The 27825-nt window shown below is 44.5% G+C and overlaps 1 protein-coding gene across 1 annotated transcript in view; it reads right to left on the bottom strand.

Annotated features, from left to right (window-relative positions):
- The window catches only part of LOC137333147 (tripeptidyl-peptidase 2-like), a 113837-nt gene extending 86215 nt beyond the window's left edge, over nucleotides 1-27622 (bottom strand). Inside the window, exons 1-5 of the mRNA XM_067997323.1 lie at nucleotides 27391-27622; nucleotides 16112-16240; nucleotides 14896-14991; nucleotides 13924-14028; nucleotides 9999-10123 (exon numbers count right to left, since the gene is read on the bottom strand). Coding sequence (XP_067853424.1) covers nucleotides 9999-10123; nucleotides 13924-14028; nucleotides 14896-14991; nucleotides 16112-16240; nucleotides 27391-27564 — 629 coding nt within the window. The 5' untranslated portion in view covers nucleotides 27565-27622. The remainder of the gene's footprint in view (nucleotides 1-9998; nucleotides 10124-13923; nucleotides 14029-14895; nucleotides 14992-16111; nucleotides 16241-27390) is intronic.
- Nucleotides 27623-27825: the final 203 nt, after the last annotated feature.

A 27825-nucleotide genomic window follows, 5' to 3' on the forward strand; every position in this document is an offset into this window, starting at 1 on the left:
GCGGGGAGTTTGGGTTGGGTGACGGAACAGTGTCCTTCCATGCCTGAGCTGCGGGAATGTGGCAAAGGTGGCAGTCAAGGTTGGATGGCTAGACACTGTGGGCAAGATCTAAAATCTGTTCTGTTGGGGAGGGTTTAAACTAGTATGGCAGGGGGATGGGAACCAAAGGGCAGGTACAGATAGGACAAATTCAGACCAGGAAACGGGAAGTAGAAAAGCAGTTAGTGACGTAGTTAGCGACTCAGAAAGGCAAAAGAAGCAAAGGTTAAATAGTGTTCAGCACAGGAATTTGATGGGTTGAAGGGTATATACTTCAATGCAAGGAGTATCACAAACAAAGCAGATGAGCAAAGGGCACAGATAGACACATGGCAGCATGATATCATTGGTATAACAGAAACCTGACTTAAAGAGGGGGATAATTGGCAGCTCAATATCACTGGATATAGAGTTTTCAGGCAGGATAGAGTGGGTGATAAAAAAGGAGGGGGGGTAGCAGTATTGGTTAAAGAATCAATTACAGTTGTGGGAAGGAATGATATGCTAAATGGATTATCAATCGAGGCCATATGGGTTGAGCTAAGAAATAAAAAAGGGGCAGTCACACTACGAGGAGTGTACTATAGACCCCCGAATAGCGAAAGGGAGATAGAAGAACAAATATGTAGGCAAATTTCTGAGTGCAAAAATAAGAGGGCAATAATAGTCGGGAACTTCAACTACCCTAACATCAACTGGGATTCAAACAGTGTGAGGGGCACAGAGGGCACAAAATTCTTGATCGGTGTCCAGGAGAACCTTTTTTAGCCAGTACGTGACAAGCCCAACAAGAGGGGATGCAATTCTAGATTTAGTCGTGTGAAATGAAGATGGGCAAGTGGGTGAAGTGACAGTGGGTGACCATATTGGGGATAGTGACCACAATTCAGTTAGTTTTAGCATTATTATGGAAAAGGACAGAGTTAAATCAGGAGTAAACGTTTTAAATTGGGGAAGGCAAATTTTACAGAACTAAGAGGTGATTTGGCAGAAGTGGACTGGACACAACTACTTGAGGAGAAATCAGTGGCAAGCCAGTGGGAGGCACTAAAAAGTGAAATTCTACGGGTACAATGCAGACACGTCCCCTCAAAGAAAAAGGGTGGCACTGCCAAATTTAGAGCCCCCTGGTTGCCTAGAAGTATATGGGGTAAAATAAAGCAGAAAAAGAAAGCTTATGACCGTCACAGAAAACTAAATACTGCAGAAAGCCTAGAGGAGTATAGAAAGTACAGGGATGACGTAAAAAAGGAAATAAGGAAAGCAAAGAGAGGGCATGAAAAAATATTAGCTAGTAAGATTAAAGAAAACCCAAAGATGTTTTATCAGTACATTAAGATCAAGAGGATAGCTAAGGAAAAGGTGGGACTTATCAGGGATGATAAGGGTAACTTGTGTGTAGAAGCAGAGGATGTGGGTAGGGTTTTAAATGAATATCTTTTCTCCGTATTCACTATGGAAAGGGATGATCCGGACGTAGCCGTTAAAGAGGAGAGGTGTGAAATATTGGATAAGGTAAACATAACGAGAGAGGAAGTATTCGAGGGACTGGAATCCTTGAAAGTTGATAAGTGAACAGGGCTGGTTGCATTGTTTCCTAGGCTATTGAAGGAAGCCAGGGAGGAAATAGCGGATGCTCTGAGGATCATTTTCCAATCCTCACCAGATACAGGGGAGGTACCGGAGGACTGGAAGACTGCAAACGTAGTACCATTGTTTAAAAAGGGTACGAGGGAAAGGCCGAACAATTATAGGCCGAACAATTATAGGCCGGTCAGCCTTACCTCGGTGGTGGGCAAACTATTAGAATCAGTACTGAGAGATAGGATAAACTGTCACTTGGAAAGGCATGGTTTAATCAGGGATAGTCAGCATGGATTTGTTCAGGGAAGGTCATGCCTTACGAATCTGATTAAATTCTTTGAGGAAGTGACAAGGACGATTGATGAGGGTAGTGCAGTGGATGTTGTCTACATGGATTTTAGTAAGGCATTTGACAAGGTCCCACATGGCAGACTGGTCAGAAAGGTAAAAGCCCATGGGATACAGGGAAATGTGGCAAATTGGATCCAAAATTGGCTCAGTAACAGGAAACAAAGGGTAAAAGTCAATGGATGTCTTTGTGAATGGAAATCCGTTTCCAGTGGTGTGCCACAGGGCTCAATGTTGGGTCCCTTGCTGTTTGTGGTATATATTAATGATTTGGACTTGAATGTAGAGGGCATGATTGGCAAATTTGCAGACGACACAAAAATTGGCCGTGTAGTTGATGGTGAAGAGGATAACTGTTGACTCCAAGAAGATATCAATGGGTTGGTGGAGTGGGCGGAAAAGTAGCAAATGGAGTTCAACCCAGAGAAGTGTGAGGTAATGCACTTAGGGAGGGCAAACAGTAAAAGGGAATATGCAGTAAACGGGAATATATTGAGAGGGGTAGAGGAAGTGAGAGAGCTTGGAGTGCATGTGCACAGGTCCCTGAAGGTGGCAGTACAGGTCGGTAAGGTTGTGAAGAAGGCATACGGATTGCTTTCCGTTATTAGCCGAGGTATAGAATACAAAAGCAGGGATGTAATGATGGAACTGTATAAAACGCTGGTGAGGCCACAGCTGGAGTATTGTGCGCAGTTCTGGTCACCACATTACAAGAAGGACGTAATTGCTCTGGACAGAGTGCAGAGAAGATTTACAAGAATGTTGCCAGAGCTTGAAAATTGCAGCTACAAGGAGAGATTGGATAGGCTGGGGTTGTTTTCCTTGGAGCAGAGAAGGCTGGGGGGTGACTTGATTGAGGTGTACAAAATTATGAGGGGCCCAGATAGAGTAGACAGGAAGTACATGTTTCCCCTTGCAGAGAGTTCAAGAACTGGAGGACATAGATTTAAGCTGATTGGCAGAACGATGAGAGGGGACATGAGGAAAAACGTTTTCACCCAGAGGGTGGTGGGTGTATGGAATTCGCCGCCCGAATTGGTGGTAGAGGCAGGGACCCTCAACTCTTTTAAAAAGTACCTGGACCTGCACCTAAAGTGCTGTAAGCTGCAGGGCTACGGACCAGGTGCTGGAAGGTGGGATTAGAACGGGCACCTGGTTGTTCTTCGAGCTGGCGCAGACACGATGGGCCAGATGGCCCCCTTCTGTGCTGTACCTTTTCTATGGTTCTATGGTTAAACCGAGCATGTTAAAGTAAATCTGGGATTTAAGACTGCAGTGGGAGTTATGAATAGGCCCCCAGGTAGCACCTGTGAAGTGGCAGAATGTATAAATTCAGAGCTTAGACAAGCATGAAACAATGGCAGAGTGGTTTTAATGGGGGATTTTAACTTTCATATACATTGGGATAAGCAGACGAGCTCATGTCAGAAAGGTAATGAATTTCTTGAGTGCGTTCAGAACAATATTCTGCAACAATATGTCCTGGAACCAACAAGGGGGCCAGGCCATATTAGATTTAATAATGAGTAATGAGCCCGATTTAGTTAACAGCCTAACGGTGCGTGAACATTTATCTAATAGCGATCATAATATAATCGAGTTTAACGTTGTGTTTGAAAGGGAAAAACCGTAACAGCTACTAAGATTCTAAATTTAGGTAAGGCCGACTTCAACGGGATGAGACAGAGACTGTCCGCAGTAAACTGAGCAAATCTGTTAATGGGTAAAACGACAAGATCAGTGGGAAGTGTTCAAAAAAGAATTTAATATCATGTAGAACAAGTTTATACCTCTAAGGGGCAAGAGCTCTACTTGCCAAAATCAGCCACAGATGACAAAAGAGGTAAGGGACAACATAAAACTAAAAGAAAAAGCATAATACAAAAATGCAAAAAATAGCACAGATCCTGGTGACTGGGAGAGACACAAAGAACAAACAGGTAGTAAGAGCTACAAAAAGGGAGTATGACAAGAAACTTGCAAGGGATATCAAAATCAACACATAAAATTTTTAAAATTATATTAGGAAAAAGAGGGTGGTCAAGAGCAATGTGGGCCCCTTAAAAACTGATAATGGTGATACTGTAAATGAAAATAAGGAAATGGCGGACATGTTAAATAATTACTTTGCGTCAGTATTTACAGTAGAGGAAGAGGATAGCATCACCCCAAGCAAAATAATTTTGAATCAGGGACAGGGACTCAACATAATTAACGTAAGCAAATTAACAGTAATGAAGAAAATAATGGCACTGAAGAGTGACAAATCCCCAGGACCAGATGGTTTCCATCCCAGGGTTTTAAAGGAAGTAGGTGAGAACATTGTAGATGCCCTAACTATAATCTTCTAAAGTTCTCTTGATTCAGGAACCGTTTCTTTAGATTGGAAAACTGCACATGTCACTCCACTATTTAAGAAAGGTGAGAGAGGGAAACCAGGGAATTATAGATCAGTTAGCCTAACATCTGTTGTCGGGAAATTACTAGTGTCTATAATTAAGGATAGAGCGAATGAACACCTTGAAAATTTTCAGCAAATCAGAGAGAGCCAGCATGGATTTGTAAAAGTAAGGTCATGCCTGATGAACTTGATTGAATTTTTTGAAGAGGTTACTAAAGTAGTGAACAGGGAAATGTCTACGGATGTTGTCTACATGAACCTCCAGAAGGCATTCGATAAAGTCCCTCATAAGAGACTGGTAGTTAAAATTGAAGCTCATGGAATTGAGGGCAAATTATTGACCTGGTTAGGAAATTAGCTGAACGGCAGGAGACAGAGAATAGGGATAATGGGCAGGTCCTCAAATTGGCAACGTGACTAGTGGTGTCCTACTGGGATCTGTGTTGGAGCCTCTGTATTTATTAATGACTTGGATGATGGGATAGAAAGCCACATATCCAAGTTTGCTGATGACACAAAGATAGGCAGCACTGTAAGCAGTGTAGATAGAAGCATAAAATTACAGAGAGATATTAATGGATTAAGTGAATGGGCAAAACTGTGGCAAATGGATTTCCATGTAGGCAAGTGTGAAGTCATCCCATTTGGACCTAAAAAGGATAGATCAGAGTACTTTCTAAATGATGAAAAGCTCAAAACAGTGGCGGTCCAAAGAGACTTAGGGGTCCATGTACATTGATCATTAAAATGTCATGTACAAGAAATAATCAAAAAGGCTAATGGAATACTGGCATTTATATCTAGAGGACTAGAAGTTATGTTACAGCTATACAAAGCCCTGATTAGACCACACCTGGAGTACTGTGTTCAGTTCTGGGCACCGCACCTTCGGAAGAAAATATTGGCCTTGGAGGGAGTGCAACGTAGAATTATCACAGAATCATAGAAAGGTTACAGCACATTCGGCCAATCAAGCCTGTGCTGGCTCTTTGCAAGAACAATCCAGTTCGTCCCATTCCCCCGCTTTTCCCGGTAGCCCTGCAAATTTTTTCCCTTCAAGTATTTATCCAATTCCTTTTTGAAAGTCACGATTGAATCTGCTTCCACCACCCTTTCAGGCAGGGCATTCCAGATCATAACTACTCGCTGCGTAAAAAAATGTTTTTCCTCATGTCACCTTTGGTTCTTTTGCCAATCACCTTAAATCTGTGTCCTCTGGTTCTCGACCCTTCCGCCAATGGGAACAGTTTCTCTCTATCTACTCTGTCTAGACCCTTCATGATTTTGAACATCTCTATCAAATCTCCTTGCAACCGTCTCTGTTCCAAGGAGAACAACCCCAGCTTCTCCAGTCTATCTACGTAACTAAAGTCCCTCATCCTTGGAATCATTCTAGTAAATCTCTTCTGCACCCTCTCTAAGGCCTTCATAACTTTCCTAAAGTGCAGTGTCCAGAACTGGACACAACACTCCAGTTGTGGCTGAACCAGTGTTTTATAAAGATTCATCATGACTTCCATACTTTTGTACTCCATGCCTCTATTTATAAAGCCCAGGATCCCATATGCTTTTTAACCGCTTTCTCAACCTGCCCTGCCATCTTTAGCGATTTGTGCACATATACCCCCATATCTCTCTGTTCCTGTACCCCTTTTAGAATTGTGCCCTCTAGTTTATATTGCCTCTCCTCGTTCTTCCTGCCGAAATGTATCACTTTGCATTTTTCTGCGTTAAATTTCATCTGCCACATGTCCGCCCATTCCACCAGCCTGTCCATATCCTTGTGAAGTCTACCACTATCCTCCTCACTGTTTACTACACTTCCAAGTTTTATGTCATCTGCAAATTTTGAAATTGTGCCCTGTACCTCAAGGCCAAGTCATTAATATATATCAAGAAAAGCTGTGGTCCTAGTACCAGCCATTGGGGAACACCACTGTACACCTCGCTCCAGTCTGAAAAACAACTGTTCACCACTACTCTCTATTTCCTGTCACTTAGCCAATTTTGTATCCATGCTGCCACTGCACCTTTTATTCCATGGGCTTCAATTTTGCTGACAAGCCTATTATGTGGCACTTCATCAAACGCCTTTTGAAAGTCCATATACACAACATCAACCTTCATCTACCCTCTGTTACCTCATCAAAAAACTCAATCAAGTTAGTTAAGCACGATTTGCCTTCAAAAAATCCATGCTGGCTTTCCTTTATTAATCCACACTTGTCTAAGTGACTATTAATTTTGTCCCGGATTATTGTTTCTAAAAGCTTCCCCGCTCCTGAGGTTAAACTGACTGGCCTGTAGTTACCGGGTTTATTCTTGCACCCTTTTAGGAACATAGGAACAGGAGTAGGCCATTTAGCCCCTCGAGCCTGTTCCGCCATTCAATGAAATCACGGCTGATCTGTATCCTCACTCCATCCACCCGCCTTAGCCCCATTTGAACAGTCGAATTTACGAGAATGATATCTGGACTCCAAGGATTAAATCGAGGCAAGATTACACAAAGTAGGGTTGTATTCCCTGGAATTAGAAGATTAAGGGGTGATTTGATTTAAGTTTTCAAGATACTAAAGGGAACTGATAGGGTAGATAGAGAGAAACTATTTCCACCAGTTGGGGCGCCTAGGATTTGGGGGCTTAACGTTAAAATCAGAGCCAGAACTTTCAGGAGTGAAGTTAGGAAACACATCTGCACGCAAAGGGTGGTACAAGTTTGGAACTCTCTTCCGCAAACGGCAGTTGATGCGAGCTCGATTGTTAATTTTAAATCTGAGATTAACAGATTTTTGTTAACCAAAGTTACTAAAGGATATGGAGCTGAGGCGGGTATATGGAGTTAGGGCATAGTTCAGCCATGATCTTACTGAATGGCAGAACAGGCTCGAGGGTGTTAAATGGCCGACTCCTGTTCCTATGGGTATAGTTTACATGCAAAATCTTGAGGATACGGTTAGTATATATGAACAGGAGGAGTCCTTTAACAATTTAGTCACAAAATTCTCACCAAAATTTGTTCTCACTTTCAGAACTGCAGCACTATTTCTGCATTAACCAAAAATTACAATTATCACAATAACTAGGCTTGTATTCCCTGGAATATAGGTTAAGAGTTGATTTGATTGAGGTTTTTAGGATTTTGAAAGGAATTCATAGGGTAGATAGAGAGAAACTTTTTCCACTGGTGGGGGAATCTAGGACAAGGAGACATAACCTTAAAATCAGAGCCTGGCCATTCAGGAGAGAAACATAGAAACATAGAAAATAGGAGCAGGAGTAGGCCATTCGGCCCTTTGAGCCTGCTCCGCCATTCAATATGATCATGGCTGATCCTCTATCTCAATACCATATTCCCGCTCTCTCCCCATGCCCCTTGATGCCTTTTGAGTCCAGAAATCTATCTAGCTCCTTCTTAAATATATTCAGTGACTTGGCCTCCACTGCCTTCTGTGGTAGAGAATTCCACAGGTTCACCACCTTCTGAGTGAAGAAATTTCTCCTCATCTCAGTCCTAAACGTCCTACCACGTATCCTGAGACTGTGACCCCTGGTTCTGGACCCCCCAGCCAGGGGAAACATCCTCCCTGCATCCAGTCTGTCTAGCCCTGTCAGAATTTTATATGTTTCAATGAGATCCCCTCTCATTCTTCTAAACTCTAGTGAATACAGGCCGAGTCGACCCAATCTCTCCTCATACGACAGCCCTGCCATCCCAGGAATCAGTCTGGTGAAGCTTCGCTGCACTCCCTCTATGGCAAGTATACCCTTTCTTAGGTAAGGAGACCAAAATTGTACACAATACTCCAGGTGTGGTCTCACCAAGGCCCTGTATAACTGCAGTAAGACATCCCTGCTCCTATACTCAAATCCTCTTGCAATGAAGGCCAACATACCATTTGCCTTCCTAACTGCATGCTGCACCTGCATGTTTGCTTTCAGTGACTGGTGTACAAGGACACCCAGGTCCCTTTGTACATCAACATTCCCCAATCTATCACCATTTAAATAATACTCTGCCTTTCTGCTTTTCCTTCCAAAGTGGATAACTTCACATTTATCCACATTATACTGCATCTGCCATGTATTTGCCCACTCACTCAACCTTGTCTAAATTGCCTTGAAGCCTCTTTGCATCCTCCTCACAACTCACAATCTCACCTAGTTTTGTGTCGTCTGCAAACTTGGAAATATTACATTTGGTTCCCTCATCCAAATCATTGATACATATTGTGAATAGCTGGGGCCCAAGCACTGATCCCTGCGATACCCCACTAGTCACCGCCTGCCACCCCGAAAAAGACTCATTTATTCCTACTCTCTGTTTCCTGTCTGTTAACCAATTTTCAATCCATGCCAATATATTACCCCCAATCCTAAGTTCTTTAATTTTGCACACTAACCTCTTGTGTCAGACTTTATCAAAGGCCTTCTGAAAATCCAAATAAACCACATCCACTGGTTCTCCCTTATCTATTCTACCGGTTACATCCTCAAAAAACTCCAGTAGGTTTGTCAAACATGCTTTCCCTTTCATAAATCCATGTTGACTTTGTCTAATCCCGTTGATATTTTCTAAGTGGCCTGTTATCACATCCTTTATAATAGACACTAGCATTTTCCTTACTACTGATGTTAGGCTAACCTATCTGCAGTTCCCTGTTTTCTCTCTCCCTCCTTTTTTAAATAGTGGGGTTACATTTGCCACCCTCCAATCTGCAGGAACTATTCCATAATCTTTCGAATTTTGGAAGATGACAACTAATGCATCCACTATTTCCATGGCTACCTCTTTTAGTACTCTGGGATGCAGATTATCAGGCCCTGGGGATTTATCGGCTTTCAGTCCCATCAATTTCTCCAGCACTTTTTTTTTACTGATACTAATTTCCTTTAATTCCTCCTTCTCACTAGTCCCTTGGTTCCCTAGCATTTCTGGGAAGTTATTTGTGTCCTCTTCTGTGAAGACAGAACCAAAGTATTTGTTTAATTGCTCTGCCATTTCCCTGTCCCCCATTATAAATTCTCCCGTTTCTGAATGTAAGGGATCTACATTTGTCTTCACAGAAGTTAGGAAACACTTCTTCACGCAAAAGGTGGTAGAAGTGTGGAACTCTCTCCCACAAAAAGCTGTAGATGCTCGCTCAATTAATAATTTTAAATCTGAGATCGATAGATTTTTGCTAGCCAAGGGCATTAGGGGATATGGAGCTAAGCCGGGTGGATGGAGTTACGATACAGATCAGCTATAATCTCATTGAATGGCAGAACAGGCTCGAGGGGCTGAATGGCCTCCTCCTGTTCCTATGTTCCTAATATTAACTAGCTTGCTTTGGTTCCAAATAAATTTCTCTTCTTCTTTAGAATCAACATTAGATATTATATGTTGCTTTGGCTTTTATTGTGTAATTTATAGGTCAAGAAAGAATTCCTCCTTCTGTGTCATTACTTAAGATAAATACTTGATCGACACAATTTCAATTAAAATGCAGATTCAGTCCTATAAAATGTCACTTGGTCTTAAGAACTTGATTGTACCTGTCAGAAATGATCTCAAGTAATATTCACTGTGCATTATATAAAAGTCTGAAGAACTGACACCATAAGCGATTTAAAATGAATTCACCTCCAACTCTCTCCATCGTACCAAACCAAGCAGTCATATACAGGCCCCAGGTCAGTGTATTTCTTCTCCAGTAGATCCAACTGATCCACCTGGCACTGAAGGTCTTCCAGGACCAGCTTCTCTTCCTGAAAGTCCAATTGCAAGACTACATGTTAATACGTTAAAGACTGATTGAATTTTTTTTTACCAGAACGATACCAGGGACGAGTTATGTGGAGAGAGTGGAGAAGCTGGGATTGTTCTCCTTAACGCAGAGAAGGTTAAGGGGAGATTTAACAGAGGTGTTCAAAATTATGAGGGGTTTTGATAGAGTAAATAAGGAGAAACTGGCGAGAGGGTTGGTAAGCAGAGGACACAGATTTAAGATAATTGGCAGAAGAACCGGGGTAGGGGTGGGGGGGGGGGGGGGGGGGATGAGAATTTTTTAAAAACTCAGCGAGTTGTTATGATCTGGAACGCACTGCCTGAAAGGGTGGTGGAAGCAGATTCAATAGTAACTGTTAAAAGGGAATCAGATATATACTTGAAACAGAAAATTTTGCAGGGCTAAGGGGAAAGAGCAGGGGGTTGGGACTAATTGGAAAGCTCTTTCAAAGAGCCGACAAAGGCACAATGGGCTGACTAGCCTCCTTCTGTACTGTAAGATTCTATAATTGTATGACCGGCTAGAATTACATTCACTGCCATAGAATGTACAAGACAGCAGTTTATTCTTCATATGTTAATAATCATAGTAGTGGCAAACAGAGGCTTCCTATTCTTTTGCTGCAGTAAGCACTTGTGTCTGGTTTTCTTGGTTCTTCAATTTGTGTCTAGCCTTGCTTGTAGCCAGCTAACGCCCAATATCAATTTGGAGGGGCAACATTGCCTGGTTATGGGCAACTCAGACTGCAAATTGCCTGTCAACTGTCATTAAGAAGTCCATGCAAGACCAGGTCACCAGAAACAATGTCAGGCTCTCGTTGTCTCATTGTGTTGGATGGCTAACCCTGTCAGGAGGGTTGAGGATTTAGAGAGACCTAATACTTAACCAGATCACCAGCAAAGGGCTTTTAATACAGAAAAATGTACGGTAAAGGTCTATTGGTGAGAAATCCATTAGGTATGGTTGATGAACAAGGACTTGAGAACGATGAATCATTTATAATGAAGGGAAATAAGAAATTGTTTGGATATATAGAATTCTGCATCCTCAAAAGAAAGTTTATGCACCAGAAAAGACGTGTCAGCTGTGGCTCTGCGGGTAGCACTCTCGCCTCTGAGTCAGAAGATCGTGGGTTCAAGTCCCACTCCAGAGACTTGAGCACAAAACCTAGGTGATACTCCAGTGCAGCACTGTCGGAGGTGCCGTCTTTCAGTTGTGACCTTAAACCGAGGCCCCGTTGCCCTTTCGGGTGGATGTAAAAGATTCCATGGCACCGTTCGAAGATGATCAGGGGAGTTCTCCTCGGTGCCCTGGCCAAGATTTATCCCTTAACCAACATCACTAAAAGAGATTATGTTGCCATTTATTTCATGGCTGTTTGTGGGAGCTTGCTGTGCGCAATATGGCTGCCGTGTGACTACACTTCAAAAGTACTTCGGGACTTTGTGAAAGGCACCACATAAATGCAAGTCTTTCTTTCTTTAGTGCAAAGAAACTCTCATATTCGCTGATTGATGGAAAGCGTGAACCAAATAATGGAGATCAGATGGATGGATGTCAGTGTGGTTTTCTACATTACTGAGCTTAGGTGATGAGGGTACCAGTTAGAAATTTATTACAGGAGGGTGGAGAAGGAGGGCTGTCACGTGAGTCATGCTATCTCACTGAGGAATAAAGCACCCGGAAAGGCATTAGCAGTTTTCATGTTGGTTTTGTGTTGTGTTCATTCTGCTGTCTCCCACTGCTAGTCCCACACAGCCAGCAACAACCCCAAAGACTATGGCAACGTACGAAAAGACAGGTGAGAAAGGACCACCAAGCCCATCACTTCTGACGTTACTCATTGACCAGAGCAGCCCCTTACACCAACACCCGCAACCACTAGTATTGTTAACTTCTGATGAAGAAAAAAAATAAAGAGACAAAAAAATACTCATGGCCACTTTCAGGAAAAACGCCAACTCAGTTGTATAAAAACTGCTGCAACAGTTCAAGACGAAGGCCCACCACCACCTTCTCAGGGCAACTAGGGATGGGCAATAAACGTCGGCCTTGCCAGCGATGCCCACATCCCAAGAATTAATTTTTAAAAACGCACATAGAAAAAAATATTGGGTATAGGGAACAATAATTACAACAAATGTTCACCTAAAAATCAAAAATTCACGTCAGTCCAGCGCCAAATGATATACACAACACAAATCCAGGAACTCCGGGACTGGTCTGGTTCAACTTCAAAACACTTGAGATTCTGAAAACCATTCATCCTTGTCTCAATGTTTTACTCGCTTTATAAAGTTTGGAACTGTTTCTCCTCACTGAAATGTCACATTAAGTCCAACTTAACGTCCAACTAATGTATGAAGTACAATTTAATTCTGGAGTTCTACTAGCAAATTGGTCCTGAATTCTTGCCAATTTTGGTATAGATCAGGCATTAAATTGATGGTGTAACAGGAGTGCGCTGATTCCGTTGAGATAAATACATTTCCTTAAAATTCCTACCAGGCCCTGCAAAGACAAGGTTCTGAGTGTAGGTTCCTGTACAAGAGCTGGAACCGACCAAGTGAACAAGGCTCAGTCAATCTCATTATTATCTCAAGTCCAACCGTCGTCAGAGTTGGTAGGCTTTGCACAGTGGGGGAGGGGTGTGTGTGCACAAGGAAGGTGAGCCACGTTTAACGCGTGCTTTAGTTTCACCCAAAGTACAGGGAGCCCCTCCACATGCACAGGTATAGAGGTCTGAGCATGCTCGGTGACCCGCAAAGCTCGCCAGTTAAAAGATGCTGGCCGTGAGCGAAAGGAATGCTGTCTAAATGTTGCTTTTGTTCCACAGGGTGACAGCGCTGTTCGATCGCTCTTGCAAATGATGAAGTTTAACGGTATAAGGAGTCTCTGCACGGAGCAGTATGGTGAAAAAAACAGCCCTTGTCTTTAAATCTCTGGCACACAAACCCCCTTGATTCTGGTGTGCAGTATATCTACAGTTTGTACATACAAATGGCAGCAACTGATTGTCAGAATATCATGAGCCAGAGCACCCTGCCACCTCAACCCAAACTTGGAAAAATGCTCACCACACCTAGAATCACACAGCACAGAAGGCGGCCATTTGGCCCATCAGGCCTGTGCTGCTCTTTGAAAGAGTTATCCAATTAGTCCCACTTCCCCGGTCTCTCCCTATAGCCCTGCAAAATTTTTCCTTTTCAAGTATTTATCCAATTCCCTTTTAAAAGTTACTATTGAATCTGCTTCCACCACCCTTTCAGGCAGTGCATTCCAGATTGTTACAACTCGCTGCGTAAAAAAAATGTTTCCTCTTGTCGCCTCTGGCTCTTTTGCCAATCACCTTAAATCAGTAACCTCTGATTACCGACCCTTCTGCCACTGGAAACAGTTTCTCCTTATTCACTCTGTCAAAACCATTCATGATTTTGAACACCTCTATCAAATCTTCCCTTAACCTTCTCTGCTCTAAGGAAAACAATCCCTGCTTACTCCAGCCTCTCCACATAACTGAAGTCCCTCATCCCTGGCACCATTCTAGTAAATCGCTGCGTAAAACAAAATTTTCCTCATCTCCCCTCTGGTTCTTTTGCCAATTACCTTAAAAATATTCGACTACTTATTTTACTTCCCACATTTCCTCAGCTCTACTCCACACCGTGGGAGTGAATGGTGAAATGATCTGGGTCATGCATAAAATTCCAATGATCTGCACCAATTGAGCTTGCACCAATGTAGTTCCGCCCTCTCTCCCTCCACACTAGGATTCAGTACCTGAGACAAATTTGTGTTGCTTTTGTTGAAGTCATTCAGTCTTCTGTGAGCTTCTGCCACAGCGACCCGATGCGAAGGGTCCCACTGCTTCTCACGTCTCTCTTGCTGTTTATAAAGAGAGAAAAAAGGGGTCATGAGGGGGGAAAAAAATGAAGACTGAGGACAAGCACAATGGGCGAATGGCCTCCGTCTGTGCTATAAACTTCTAGAGTTCTAGAGTTCATTCGTAGGAAAGATTCCATGCCAAAAATTGCTTTACCCAGATTTTTTTTTGTAAATTGTCAGCATTTAATAGAAATGCTTGTAATATCACTCAGCACTGCAAATACTGCACTGGCCAAATGCATAAGGCTAGAAAGTGTGAAATGATTAAGATTCATTAACCGTCTTAATGAAGTAGCCTGATGTGTATCTACATAGAAAGCAGCATCTTCTGAGTGGGGAGGCCCCGTACAATCAGACACAAAGAAAGTGTATCATGGAAAAGTTTGTGTGTGTGATGTGCATGTATGCTGGGGGGGAGGAGGAGAGGGAGTTGGGGTTCCAAATCATAAACAGGGGAGCAGTACATTCCTAATGCTCTCCTTCCCACTTCAGTCCCTTCCAGCCCCAACTGATTTCCGCACCTGAAACCTGACGTCAGTATATTCCTATGTCGGTATAGCCCCAGGTAGTTGACACTTCTGGTCTTACGTGTAAAGGCTCACTAGTGCTACATGGTACTGTGCTGACTTCTTACCGCATATACGTAACGGGTTTCCCACTTTTATACATGGAATGCGTTCTAGAAACACACAAATTATATGCTGTAAAGCAATGTGCTTCTGCTCTGTGTTACCTATTTCAAATGTTCATATAGGATGAATTCAAGGTCGAATGTGGCCCCAACTAGTTTATGAAGTTATGCTATGTGTTAGATGGAAAAGTACAGCAATTGGAGAGTTTGATCTTCTTCACTGATCAGGGCCTTACCTGAATTCTCTCCTTGAGGGGCGTGGGGTAAAGTTCAAAGGCATTTTTTATACCAATGTGGTACCTCTCAGAAGGGTTAATCCAATCTGGTGGTATCTAAATCAAAAAGATAAACGGAACACAGATCTTACTGGAGAGTGTATAGCACACAGCATTCTCTGATCTTGTGCCTTCAGCAGGCTGTACACTAACATCTGTATCACACCTGGTAAATTGTACAACATCTCCCTACTTAATTTTACTGAAATCGAGGATAGTAGCCCCACTCCCTTTAACGATACCCTTCCCAGTCACGCCATGCACAGGTTCGGGAAAAAAACAGCAATTCTGCTTAATGTCGCGTGTTTTATCCAGCCTCTCTAGTGCTGAATACCGAACATCAGTCTTTTTCCTGTTATACGTGCAGGGACAGCAATCGTTCAAGTCATGCACCAAATGCACAAGGCTTGAAAAATAGGAAACAAAGAAAATTTTTCCACTGCGTTAATGAAGCATTGGAACAAAAAAATTAATCATTCGCTTTTTTTTCCCCAAACATTCCCATGGCAACCTTGACGTTAAAGGGCTTCTGAATCCCAATCCTGACATCAGAAAACTCCATTTGCGAAAACTATCTTAAAATGGCAAGGACGGGATCTAAGCAATTGCATTAATGGTGATGACTGAACTGTAGCCGGGCCTTTTTAATGTGAGCTGGATTTTTGCAGGATATCACAATAGCCAAATTAAACACATCTTTGCACAACTAAATCCCAATGCACGTTGCCTACAGAACGCAGCCAAGGCCAATGGGATCAAAGTCAGTTGAATAGTTGGTACATAGATTAAACTAATGATACAACAGAAAATATTAGCAACCTTACACCCACACTCCCTGCATAGTCCAAGTGGTGAGTGTTATTTTTGATTCTAAGTCAAGGGGATTGATAATGGACTACTTAGAAAAGCCTTGTACATAAGTCACAACTATATGTAAACATATTTTACCATTCCAATGCAATACAGCTAATCAGCAGCTCTTACAATTAATCATTTTAACCCATGCATTTTAACAGATTTTTTAAAGAAAATTATTCCCAAGTGCAAAATACTTGCAGTATTATGTTAATGTTTTATTGTCAAGTGCATTCTCAGTGCTGAAACAAGAGGAAGTGTTGAACAATTTTGTGCGTATGTTACGGTACAGAAGTGGGCCTGGATGTTTTACTATTGATACCTTAAGAGTTCTTCCTGACAGGCCAACCAGAATGCCATCCTTGGCTTCTAGCACAGTGGAGGTGTTCACATCCCCACTTCCTGAAGCATCAATGAAGTCAACGATCTTTGGTTTTCCGTCTGTTGTTATCTGAATAGTACACAAGAGGAAGTCAGTAAATCAGCAGTTCATTCATGTTCTGTCCTCTCAACATCTGGAGGCCAAATGCGAAGGTTCTAATTTCTAGTAACCGTACACAGTATAGCAGCAGAAATATTACTAACACTGAGATATTAATATTCTTTACAACACACAAAATATACTGCCTACTAATTTGAATCCGGACTTGTTTTATTCAAATGATCTGATAATTAATTTTTACAGCTCGAAATCCCCACTTTGGTGTGTTATATATGTTACATGATTCAAATTTTTTAACACAAAATAACTTTGAATTATCAGAATTAGACTCCACATAAATAATAGCTGATCCTTTGTGATGTTGTTCACAGCGAGTTGGAGGTTATGCTGTTCTATAATAAGGTGTTACAGGAAAGAGTGTGACACTTGCAGGAAGTGCATTCTATACACAAGATTTTTACTATATTAAAATTAACTTGGCAAGCAAAAAACTATAATCTTCGAGATTTGAAAATAACAACAGAATCTTAGGAACGTTATTCAGACATACAAAAACCAAAACAAAGAAAGCTATACCACCTCACTGAGTCGTTCTATTATTTTGCTGTAGGGATGCTGCTCCACTCTTTACAATAACCTGCACAATGATTAATTGCTATGCATAGTAACGAATAGAACAATAGCTTCCTAATGAACTGTAACTGAAGTAAATTGAAGTCGAACGCACTGGATATAATATCAATATCAATAAGGAGTCAGAGATTGGAATTAAATCACCTACAGGTCCTAATGGGATTTTTTTTTAAACATTCTCAGACGTGATGGCAAATGACAATTTTGGAGGTGACATCTTTCAAATTATTATTGTAAGGGATACATGAAAACATGGCCCATTAGAACGTATCAAATCCAGTTCATCCTGGACTCGACCCCGCCCATTATCTCTCAAGGGAAAAAGAAAAAAACTAGCATTTCTACCTGATCACATCTCTCAGAAACACTCCAAAAGGTTTTGCGTACAACAAATTGCTTTTGGAAAGGGCAGGGGGAGCTTCAGTTTAACATCGCATGTTATAGGCAGCATGTCTGACGCTGAAGCATCTGTCTAGATTATGTATTTAAGTCCTATAGTGGGGGCTCTACTCACCACCTTCTGACTCGAAGATAAGAGCGCTAACAAATGAGTAAGAGACCCTTCAGCACAGTTTCTACATCTACAGTCTCCACTCCCCTCCAAAAGATAAACCATAAACCGAGCACACTCCAGAATATTTATCTAACCTTAACTGTGACAGAAGCAGAGCTCCAACTTGCTTCAAACCAAAAATACTGAACTGGCCAAAATATTGTGAATTTAAAGTGAAAACTCTGTTAGCTGCACTTTGAAAACAATTCCTGTGTGTGTGTGTGTGTGTGTGTGTGTGTGTGTTTGGAAAAGAAGGGGTTGGGAGTACAACAAATACTGTCTGGACATGGGTTGTTAGTTTCAAAGGGAGGCAGCCTGACTTTGTGAATAGAGCCACTAGTAACCAGAAACTAATCGAGTTTATTTTGTTCGGACCTCAGGTTGTTGAAATGTTAATGAATATCAGTTTGTCTCTAGGGAAATAGCCTGGACCCATCTGCCATTGCCACAACCGTTAACAGAGTATCATAGAATCATACAGCACAGGAGGTGGTTATTCGGCCCATCGTGCCTGTGCCAGCTCTCTGAACGAGCTATCAAATTAGTCCCACTCCCCTGCTCTTTCCCTACAGATCTGCAAATTTTTCCTATTTAAGTATATATCCAATTCCCTTGTGTCAAACTGTACAAACAATCCAATAGACTAATGTTTTAAGCCTGGCCTAGTGAACAACTTTCCCACCAGCAAACAGGCTGCTGTCGGCATCCCATCCACCAAAGGGATGGAAATAATTATAATTACTGGCCCGCAAGCCCATTGGGATGTTTCCGAGAACGGTGATGAAGCTCGTACAAAGGCTAGGAAATTGTGGATTATCCAAGACTGGATGTCGGACGAGCATTCTGACAGCACCGGAGCAGTGGAGGGGTTGAGAGTTGACGGCGATGTAGAGCTGAGTGCCATCGGCATACCCCCATGCTGACCCCATGTCCGTGGAGAATGTTGCCAAGGGGAAGCATGTAGAGTAAAGCGATTAATGCTCACTCAGCAGTTGTCTGCTGTTTAGCTTGGGACCTGCTCCGTGTGTCCACTGGTGAAAAGTTGCCTTTTCATTCTCATCTTGTTTAAGGCTTAGCAATTTCATATTTCTGATCTCCCAATTCCACACTTACAGGACAAGATAAATAATCTGATTGCACCCACATATCCACTCAGCATTTTGAAGACTCGGACAATGCTTCCTCTGAACTTGCTCTTCTCAAATGAAAAGAGCTCAGTTTTGTGAGTCTCTCTTTACATTTCAGTTGCTAACCAACCTTTCTAAACCTTCACCAAAACATCATGGAATGATATAGCTTACACAGAATTTACAGCACAGATCAGGCCATTCGGCCCAACTGCTTCATGCCCCACACGAGCCTCCTCCCACCCCTCTTCATTTAACCCTATCAGCATATCCTTCTATTCCTTTCTCCCTCGTGTACCTATCTAGTTTCCCCTTAAGTGCATCTATTCGATCCTCCTTAACTACACCTTGTGGTAGCAAGTTCCACATTCTAACCACTCTCTGGGTAAAGAAGTTTCACCTGAATTCCTTATTGGATTTATTAGTGACTATCTTATGACCCCTAGTTTTGGACTCCCCATAACTGAAAACATCTTCTCTACATCTACCCTAACAAACCCCTTCGTAATTTTAAAGACCTCTATCAGATCTCCCCCCTCAGTCTTCTCTTTTGTAGAGAAAAGACCTCCAGCCTGTTGAATCTTTCCTGGTAGTTATAACCTCAGTTCTGGTACCACTCTTGTACATTTTTTTTGCACCTTCTCCAGTGTCTCTATATCCTTTTTGTAATATGGAGACCAGAACTGTGCACAGTACTCCAAGGTTCTATACAAGTTTCATATAACTTCTCTGCTTTTCAATTCTTTCCATCAAAACAGTCTGCTCAAAATTGTGCGTATTACTCCAAATGTGACTTGAATAACATGACTTTGAGCCCAATGCCCTTGAGCTGCATCCCAACACATAATTAGCCCTGTTTGTAACAGCCTAAGTATATTCACACACTCAAATCCCTTTCCACATTTGTTGGGCATCCTTTCTTGTGTTATCCTTTGGGTTTCCTGTTGCAATATGCATCAATTTTTTTTTCCATATTGAAATCTATCTGCCAACCTGCAAATGTGAACATAGGAACAGGAGAAGATCATTCAGCCTCTCGAGACTGTTCAGCCACATTCAATTAGATCATGGCTGATCCGTACCTCAACTCCATTTATCCACCTTTGCTCCATATCCCTCGATACCCTTACCTGACAAAAATGTATCGATCTCAGTCTTGAAAGCTCCAATTGTCCCACAGCATCCACAGCCGTTTGGGGGAGAGAGTTACAGATTTCCACTACCCTTTGTGTGCAAGAAATGCTTCCTGATTTCCCTCCTAAATGGCCCGGCTCTAATTTTAAGATTATGTTCTCGATTCCCCCATCAGAGGAAGTAGTTTCTCTGTATCTACCTAATCGAATCCTTTTAACATTTGAAACTCGATAAGATCACCCCTCAATCTTCTACACTCAAGGGAATACCAGCCAAGTTTACTCCTGAATGGCCTGGCTCTGGTACACTATTAGAACTCAGCAGAACAGTATAAAATATGCAGTCTGTTTGGCAGAGATACAGTGCGTGGGGGTTAGATTTAAACAAAGTTGCAGAATTAAACAATCTAAAATGTCCACATTTTGAAGAGTCCAGTTTATCTCCTACTAACTTATCTGCAGCAGACACAGAAAATGTCTTGCAAGCCAGATATTAAGCTCCCTTTTCCTCAGCTGACTAAGGATTAAAAACCAGTAAAGAACGAAGAAAGAACTTGCATTTATATAGCGTCTTTCATGCCCTCCAGATGTTCCAAAGCGTTTTGCAATCTATTAAGTGCTTTTTGAAGTGTAGTCACTGTTGTAATGTAGGAAATGCGGCAGCCAATTTACACACAGCAAGGTTCCACAAACAACAATGTGATAATGACCAGGTCATCTGTTTTTAGTGATGTTGGTTGAGGGATAAATATCGGCCAGGACAACAGGGAGAACTCCACTGCTCTTCTTCAAAATAGTGCCATGGAATCTTTTATGTCCACCTGAGAGGGCAGACAGGGCCTCGGTTTAACGTCTCATACAAAAGACAGCGCCTCCGACAGTGCAGCACTCCCTCACTACAGTACTGGGAGTGTCAGCCTAGATTTTGTGCTCAAGTCTCTGGTGTGGGACTACGAACCTTCAACCTCCTGGCTCAGAGGCGAGAGTGCTACCCACTGAGCCACGGCTAAGCACTAGAATGTAGCTAAATTAGTATAAGAGCCTAATAAATCTCAACAACCTTTTTACGGGCTGGGCAGCCAGCCCTACATGTTATCAGATGACCCAGCTTTGTAAAAGAACAATCTGTAATTTATATAGTACCTCGTCATGTGTCAGAAATGACCTAAAGTGCTTCACATACAGTGGCTGCAGAAGAGGTGAGAGTGCTGCCAACTGAGCCGAGCTGGTACCTTGTACAAAAACTTCTCAGACTGAAAACACACATGAGCTCCTTTTATAGGGTATATTATGCCACTGTCCCTTTTACTTTTCCTAAAGCACTGTTAGAACGTATTGAGCTTCTGCTATTAATATTTCAGTAGCAGCACACATTATCACTAAAGAAGAACATCAACTTGGACTAATACAGCGCCTTAAACGTAGTAAAACATCTCAAGGTGCTTCACAGGAGCGTTATCAAGACAAAAAAAATTGACACTGAGCCAAAGAAGGAGATACTAGGACAGGAGACCAAAAACTTGGTCAAAGAGGTAGGTTTTAAGGAGCATCTTAAAGGGGGAGAGGGAGGTGGAGAGGCGGAGAGGTTTAGTGAGGGAATTCCAGAGCTCAGGGCCTAGGCAGCTGCAGGCACGGCCGCCAATGGTGGAGCGATGAAAATCGGGGATGCACAAGAGGCCAGAATTGGAGGAGCGCAGAGATCTCAGACGGTTGTAGGGCTTGAGGAGGTTCCAGAGATAGGGAGAGACGAGGCCATGAAAACATGTTATTGCTTCAAAACAAGTTGCTGCAACTTAATGAAGAAGACTCATTCTCTGCACTGCACAAAGACAGCAAATGGAGTTCGTTGTGGGTTTGGAGAACCTAATTCCATTTGTTCCAAACCCATTTCCCCTTCCCCTGATGGTGTCATGTCATGATGTTGTAAGGGTACCCACAATAGGAAAGATTTTGGAACCTGAACTGCTGAAGACCATGGTGACACCACGGTCAGGGATCTGCAGGTTGGGTTTGAAACCCCAGCCACCGTGTAGTGGGAGGGGGATCTTACTTAAATGGACCGTTTAACCGACTCCATGTTTACGTTCCAACTTTAGTGTTGCAATGAAACAGAAACCACCTCTTTGCAGTGCTAAACTCCAATTATACCCTAAACGATTTTTAAAAAAATGTCCAGATCTTTGTGAACTTCGTTGAACTAAAGAGGGAGCGTCTTAAAGGAGGAAAGAGAAGTAGAGAGGCAGAGAGGTTCAGGGAGGGAACTCCGGAGCTTAGGGCCTAGGCAGCTGAAGGCATGGCCGCCAATGATGGAGCGATGAAGCGATGAAAATCAGGGATGCGCAAGAAACCAGAATTGAGATCTCAGAGGGTTGTAGGGCAGGAGGAGGTTAGAGAGACAGGGAGGTTCCAGAGCTGGGAGAACCCAGCAAGAACTCAATGCCCATGGAAAGGCAGGCGAGTGGACTGAAAAATATTGGCAAAAAGAAATGTGGCAGGGGTGTTAAAAGAGGATTGTTAGAACCTGAAACATTACTAGTGATTATTGAGGCAGAGAGAATAAAAGGGAATTGGAAAAGTATTTGAAAAGGTAAATTGCACTATTTTAGCTGGTTAAACACTACTCTTGTACACACTTGAGGGCTCACAAGCCTCAGCTTCTGTCAAACTTTGCCTAAGTTCTCTGGATTTAGTTAAGTGGACTTTGTTCCTACAGGGAAGTATGGGTCTGGATAACAGTCATCTGTGTAGATTTCTCAGTAGTTTGGTTTCAGTGCATGGCAGACACCTAGCTGGCCAATAGGAACAGGAGGAGGCCATTCAGCCCCTCGAGCCTGTTCCGCCATTCAATTAGATCATGGCTGATCTGTATCTTAACTCCATCGGCCCGCCGTGGTTCCCTAACCATTAATACCCTTGGCCTAACAAAAATCTATCAATCTCAGTTTTGAAATTTTCAATTGACCCCCAGCCTCAAAACCTTTTTTGTGGGGGGGGGGGGGGGGAAAGAGTTTTCCAGATTTCCACTACCTATTGTGTGAAGACGTGCTTCCTGATTTCACCCTTGAATGGCCTAGCTCTAATGTTATGGTTATGCTCCCCCCTTGTTCTTGATTCCCCCACCAGAGGAAATAGTTTCTCTCTATCTACCATAACCATCTTAAATACTTCAATTAGATCATCCCTTAATCTTTTATATTCAAGGGAATACAAGCCCAATCTACGCAACCAGTCCTGTATAGTTTAACCCTTTTATCTTCGGTATCAAAAGAACAAAGATGTAAATGGGATCATACCATGTTTTATTGGGTACTGAACGTACCTTCATTAGTGCGCTCACCACACACAAACAGTAACTGGTGCCACCTTGGCAGGCCTCCCCTCTTCTTCATACCCCTTACAACTGATACTGGCATGGAAAGACTGCTTTGCCAGCAGTCTTTAAACTATTACAGTAAAATGGGGAGAGCATAACTGCCGACAAATCATCTCCGAGGTTTGGGAAGTTGCCAGTTAGCCATGCATTTTCTTTGTGTAAGATTTTGTTTGCGTGCTTTCACAGTCTGTCAGAGATTGGAGATCAGGCACAGTGAGGCAAAGAAAATAAATGGACCAAATCATTTTCTGTCAACCTACCTACTCCAGGGCCAGTATCTGGATTCTCTCTCCAGATCACAAGCACAGCTGCGTTCAGTGATGTCTGGGCTACCTTGTACATGAATTAACATCACTAAGCAATCAGTCCAGCAGCTTTATGTTTTTAAAATGCTGCTGACTGCACCCATCCTTCTACAAACCTATGGTCTAATTCTCCATTAAAATTCTCACCGTACTGTATTGGCAAATACGTAGGAACATTAGGAACAGGAGTAGGCCATTCAGCCCCTCGAGCCTGCTCCACCATTCTATTAGATCATGGCTGATCTGTGCCTCGACTCCATTTACCCACCTTGGCTCCATATAGCTTGGTACCCTCACCCAACAAAAATCAGATCTCAGTCTTGAGAATTTCAATTGACCCCCCAGCATCCACGGCCTTTTGGGGGGGGGGGGGGGGGGGGGGAAAAGAGTTCCACATCCCCACTACCCTGTGTGTGAAAAAGTGCTTCCTGGTTTCACTCTTAAATGGTCTGGCTCTAATTTTAAGATTGTGCCCCCTTGTTCTGGACTCCCCCACCAGAGGAAATAGTTTCTCTCTATCTAGCCTATCGAATCATTTTAACATTTTAAACAGTTCGATCAGATCACCCCTTAATCTCCTAAACTCAAGGGAATACAAGCTGATGCTATTTGATACCCGGTTATTTAATGCTCGAAGAAAATCCGAAGAGACTAAAATTTAAAACATTATTTAGTTGACCCTTTGGAAAAAAAGTAATCAATGTTTCTACAAACATTGATTATTTTTTTTCAAGCAGCAACCAAATAATGTTTTAAATCTTAATCTCTTCAAAGACTATGTAGGCGTGCTCGCTCGGACATTTCTCCTATATACCTCGTTTAAGATACTCCTTAAAATCTACCTCTTTGACCAAGCTTTGGTCACCTGTCCTAATATCTCCTTATGTGGCTCGGTGTCAAAATTTGTTTGATAATCGCTCCTGTGAAGCAGCTTGGGACGTTTGTACTACGTTAAAGGCGCTATATAAATGCAAGTTGTTGTTGTAGTTGTTGGTGGGTGAGGATTTCAGCAGCACGTGAGCTGACTATACATATATCATATTGGGAGTATACTATTTCTCTGTAATATGTAGAGGAATAAGTAGGAACATAGGAACAGGAGTAGGCCATTCAGCCCCTCGTGCCTGCTCCGCCATTTGATAAGATCATGGCTGATCTGTGATCTAACTCCATATACCTGCCTTTGGCCCATATCCCTTAATACCTTTGGTTGCCAAAAACCTATCTATCTCAGATTTAAATTTAGCAATTGAGCTAGTATCAATTGCCGTTTGCAGAAGAGAGTTCCAAACTTCTACCACCCTTTGTGTGTAGAAATGTTTTCTAATCTCGCTCCTGAAAGGTCTGGCTCTAATTTTTAGACTGTGCCCCCTACTCCTAGAAACCCCAACCAGCGGAAATAGTTTCTCTCTATCCACCCTATCCGTTCCCCTTAATATCTTATAAACTTCGATCAGATCACCCCATAACCTTCGAAACATTACTGGCGTTCAAATTATCTGGAAAGGCATCACTGTGAACTTGTAAAGCCAAAACAAATTACAGTCTGAATTCCACCAAATATCAGCATATAGAATAATAGTCGTTAATACTGGGATGTGCAAACGAACACCCATATGCAGCCCATGAACCCTGTTAATCTGGCCCATGAAGCCGAAACAACTAAATTGTCTGTTTGCCCTCATATTTCACGGTGAGGAGACCAAAAGACAAATCCCTATCTCTCTCTCTCGCGTGTCAGCTGTGGCTCAATGGGTCGCTCCCTCGCCTGAGTGAGAAGGCTCTGGGTTCAAGTCCCACTCCAGAGTCTTGAGCACATCATCCAGGCTGACACTCACAGTGCAGCACCGAGGGAGTGCTGCACTGTCGGAGGCGCCATCTTTCCGATGAGGCGTTAAACCGAGGCCCCGTCTGCTCTCTCAGGGTGAACGTAAAAGATCCCATGGCCACTATTTCAAAGAAGAGTGGGGGAGTTCTCCCTGCTGTTCTGGCCAATATTTATCCCTTAACCAACAACACTAAAACAGATTATCTGGTCATTATCACATTGCTGTTTGTGGGATCTTGCTGTGCACAAATCGGCTGCTGCGTTTCCTATAACAGTGACTACACTTAAAAAGTTCTTCATTGGCTGTGAAGCACTTTGGGATGAAATGAAAGGCGCTATAAAAATGCAAGTCTTTCTTCCTTTTCCCTCCAAGCCATTTATGTATCCATACAGGTAGAGCTTCTGCTTGCCCAATATTGAGGGCGCAATCTCTCTCCGTAGTGACACATCCCACTCACCCAGGTCCAGACAGCCAGGGCTTAGCGACCCCCAAATGTGTGGGGAAAGGAACGGCTGGAGCCTAACCAGCAAACGCCACAGTCCTCCCATTGCAGAACACACTGGCAAGCTCCTCACTGCTTGTTCAGCCCGGATCTCTGTACCGCTGAGGCACTGGCTTAGAGGGTTAGCTGGAGCCAAGTGGCAAGAATTAGTAGTTACCTCACTGATAAATCCTCAGTAAGATCAAGATTTGTTAACATCAACAACTTGAGACTTATGCAACTTTATGGGAATATGGATTTTAACTTTATAAGTGGCCTAAGCAGCCAGCAGAAACAAAATTTGGGGGTGAAACTCGACTTTGACGATAACGTAAAGCGAGTGGCAATGGATCAGCCGCCCGTTAGACAGTGCCCTAGAAAATCGGGCGACGGACAGCGAGCTGCCAATACTGCTGCCACATGATTTGCACCCCCGCTGAAGGTGGATTTCACCCTCAAAGAGTTTAGACACCTGACGTAACATATCGGGGGAAGTTGAAAGATCAGGAGGAGAGTTATAGGGGATCACGGGTTGTTATAGGGGATCGAGGGGGGAAGTTATAGGGGATCGAGGGGGGAAGTTATAGGGGATCGAGGGGGGAGTTGTAGGGGATCAGGGGGGGGGGGGGAGTTGTAGGGGATCGGGGTGGGGGGGGGGAGTTGTAGGGGATCGGGGTGGGGGGAGGGAGTTGTAGGGGATCGGGGTGGGGGGGGGGGGGGGGGAGTTGTAGGGGATCGGAGTCGGGGGGGAGTTGTAGGGGATCGGGGGGGGGGGGGGACTTGCAGGGGATCGGGGGGGGAGTTGCAGGGGATCGGGGGGGGGGGGGGGGAGTTGCAGGGGATCGGGGGGGGGGGGGGGAGTTGTAGGGGATCGGGGGGGGGGGGGGGGAGTTGTAGGGGATCGGGGGGGGGGGGGGGGAGTTGTAGGGGATCGGGGGGGGGAGTTGTAGGGGATCGGGGGGGGGAGTTGTAGGGGATCGGGGGGGGGAGTTGTAGGGGATCGGGGGGGGGAGTTGTAGGGGATCGGGGGGGGGGAGTTGTAGGGGATCGGGGGGGGGAGTTGTAGGGGATCGGGGGGGGGGGGGGGGAGTTGTAGGGGATCGGGGGGGGGGGGGGGGAGTTGTAGGGGATCGGGGGGGGGGGGGGGAGTTGTAGGGGATCGGGGGGGGGGGGGAGTTGTAGGGGATCGGGGGGGGGGGGGGGAGTTGTAGGGGATCGGGGGGGGGGGGGGGGGAGTTGTAGGGGATCGGGGGGGGGGGGGGGGAGTTGTAGGGGATCGGGGGGGGGGGGGGGGGAGTCGCAGGGGATCGGGGGGGGGGGGGGGGAGGGAGTTGCAGGGGATCGGGGGGGGGGGGGGGAGTTGTAGGGGATCGGGGGGGGGGGGGGGGGGAGTTGTAGGGGATCGGGGGGGGGGGGGGGAGTTGTAGGGGATCGGGGGGGGGGGGGAGTTGTAGGGGATCGGGGGGGGGGGGGGGGGGAGTTGTAGGGGATCGGGGGGGGGGGGGGGGGGAGTCGCAGGGGATCGGGGGGGGGGGGGGGGAGGGAGTTGCAGGGGGGGGGCAGTTAAAGGGGTTCAGGGGAGTTTGAGCAGAACGGTAAAGGGGAAAAGGGGCGAGTTATGGGGGGAGTTAAAGGGGAACATGGGGAGCAGTAAAGGGAATCAGGGAGAGTTAAGGGGGTTCAGGGGAGCCCTCGCCCCCAGGCCCTGACCCCGGCCTCCGTTACCTGCAGCCCCGGGGCCCCCGGATCCACCCCCGAGTCTAGCACGGCGATCAGGGCCCCCCGCCCGTCGCACTCGGGCCGCCGGCAGACGAAGCCCAGCGCCCCGGTCTCCTGTTTGGGCAGCAGCCCGTGGAAAGGGAAGCCGCCGCCCGAGCTCGTGTCCCTCCGGCCGGCCATGGTCCACGCTCCGCTCCCCGGCTCCCGATCAGCTTCCGCGGCCTCGGCTCCCCGGCTCCGCCTCGCACCGGACCCTGACGACACTTCCGCGGGGCGGGGGGACATGGCAACGGAGGAGGGGGGCATGGCAACGGAGGAGGGGGGCATGGCAACGGGGGGCATGGCAACGGAGGAGGGGGGCATGGCAACGGGGGGCATGGCAACGGAGGAGGGGGGCATGGCAACGGGGGGCATGGCAACGGAGGAGGGGGGCATGGCAAC

This window comes from Heptranchias perlo, chromosome 15, assembly GCF_035084215.1.
Source record: "Heptranchias perlo isolate sHepPer1 chromosome 15, sHepPer1.hap1, whole genome shotgun sequence".
Lineage (NCBI taxonomy): Eukaryota > Metazoa > Chordata > Chondrichthyes > Hexanchiformes > Hexanchidae > Heptranchias > Heptranchias perlo.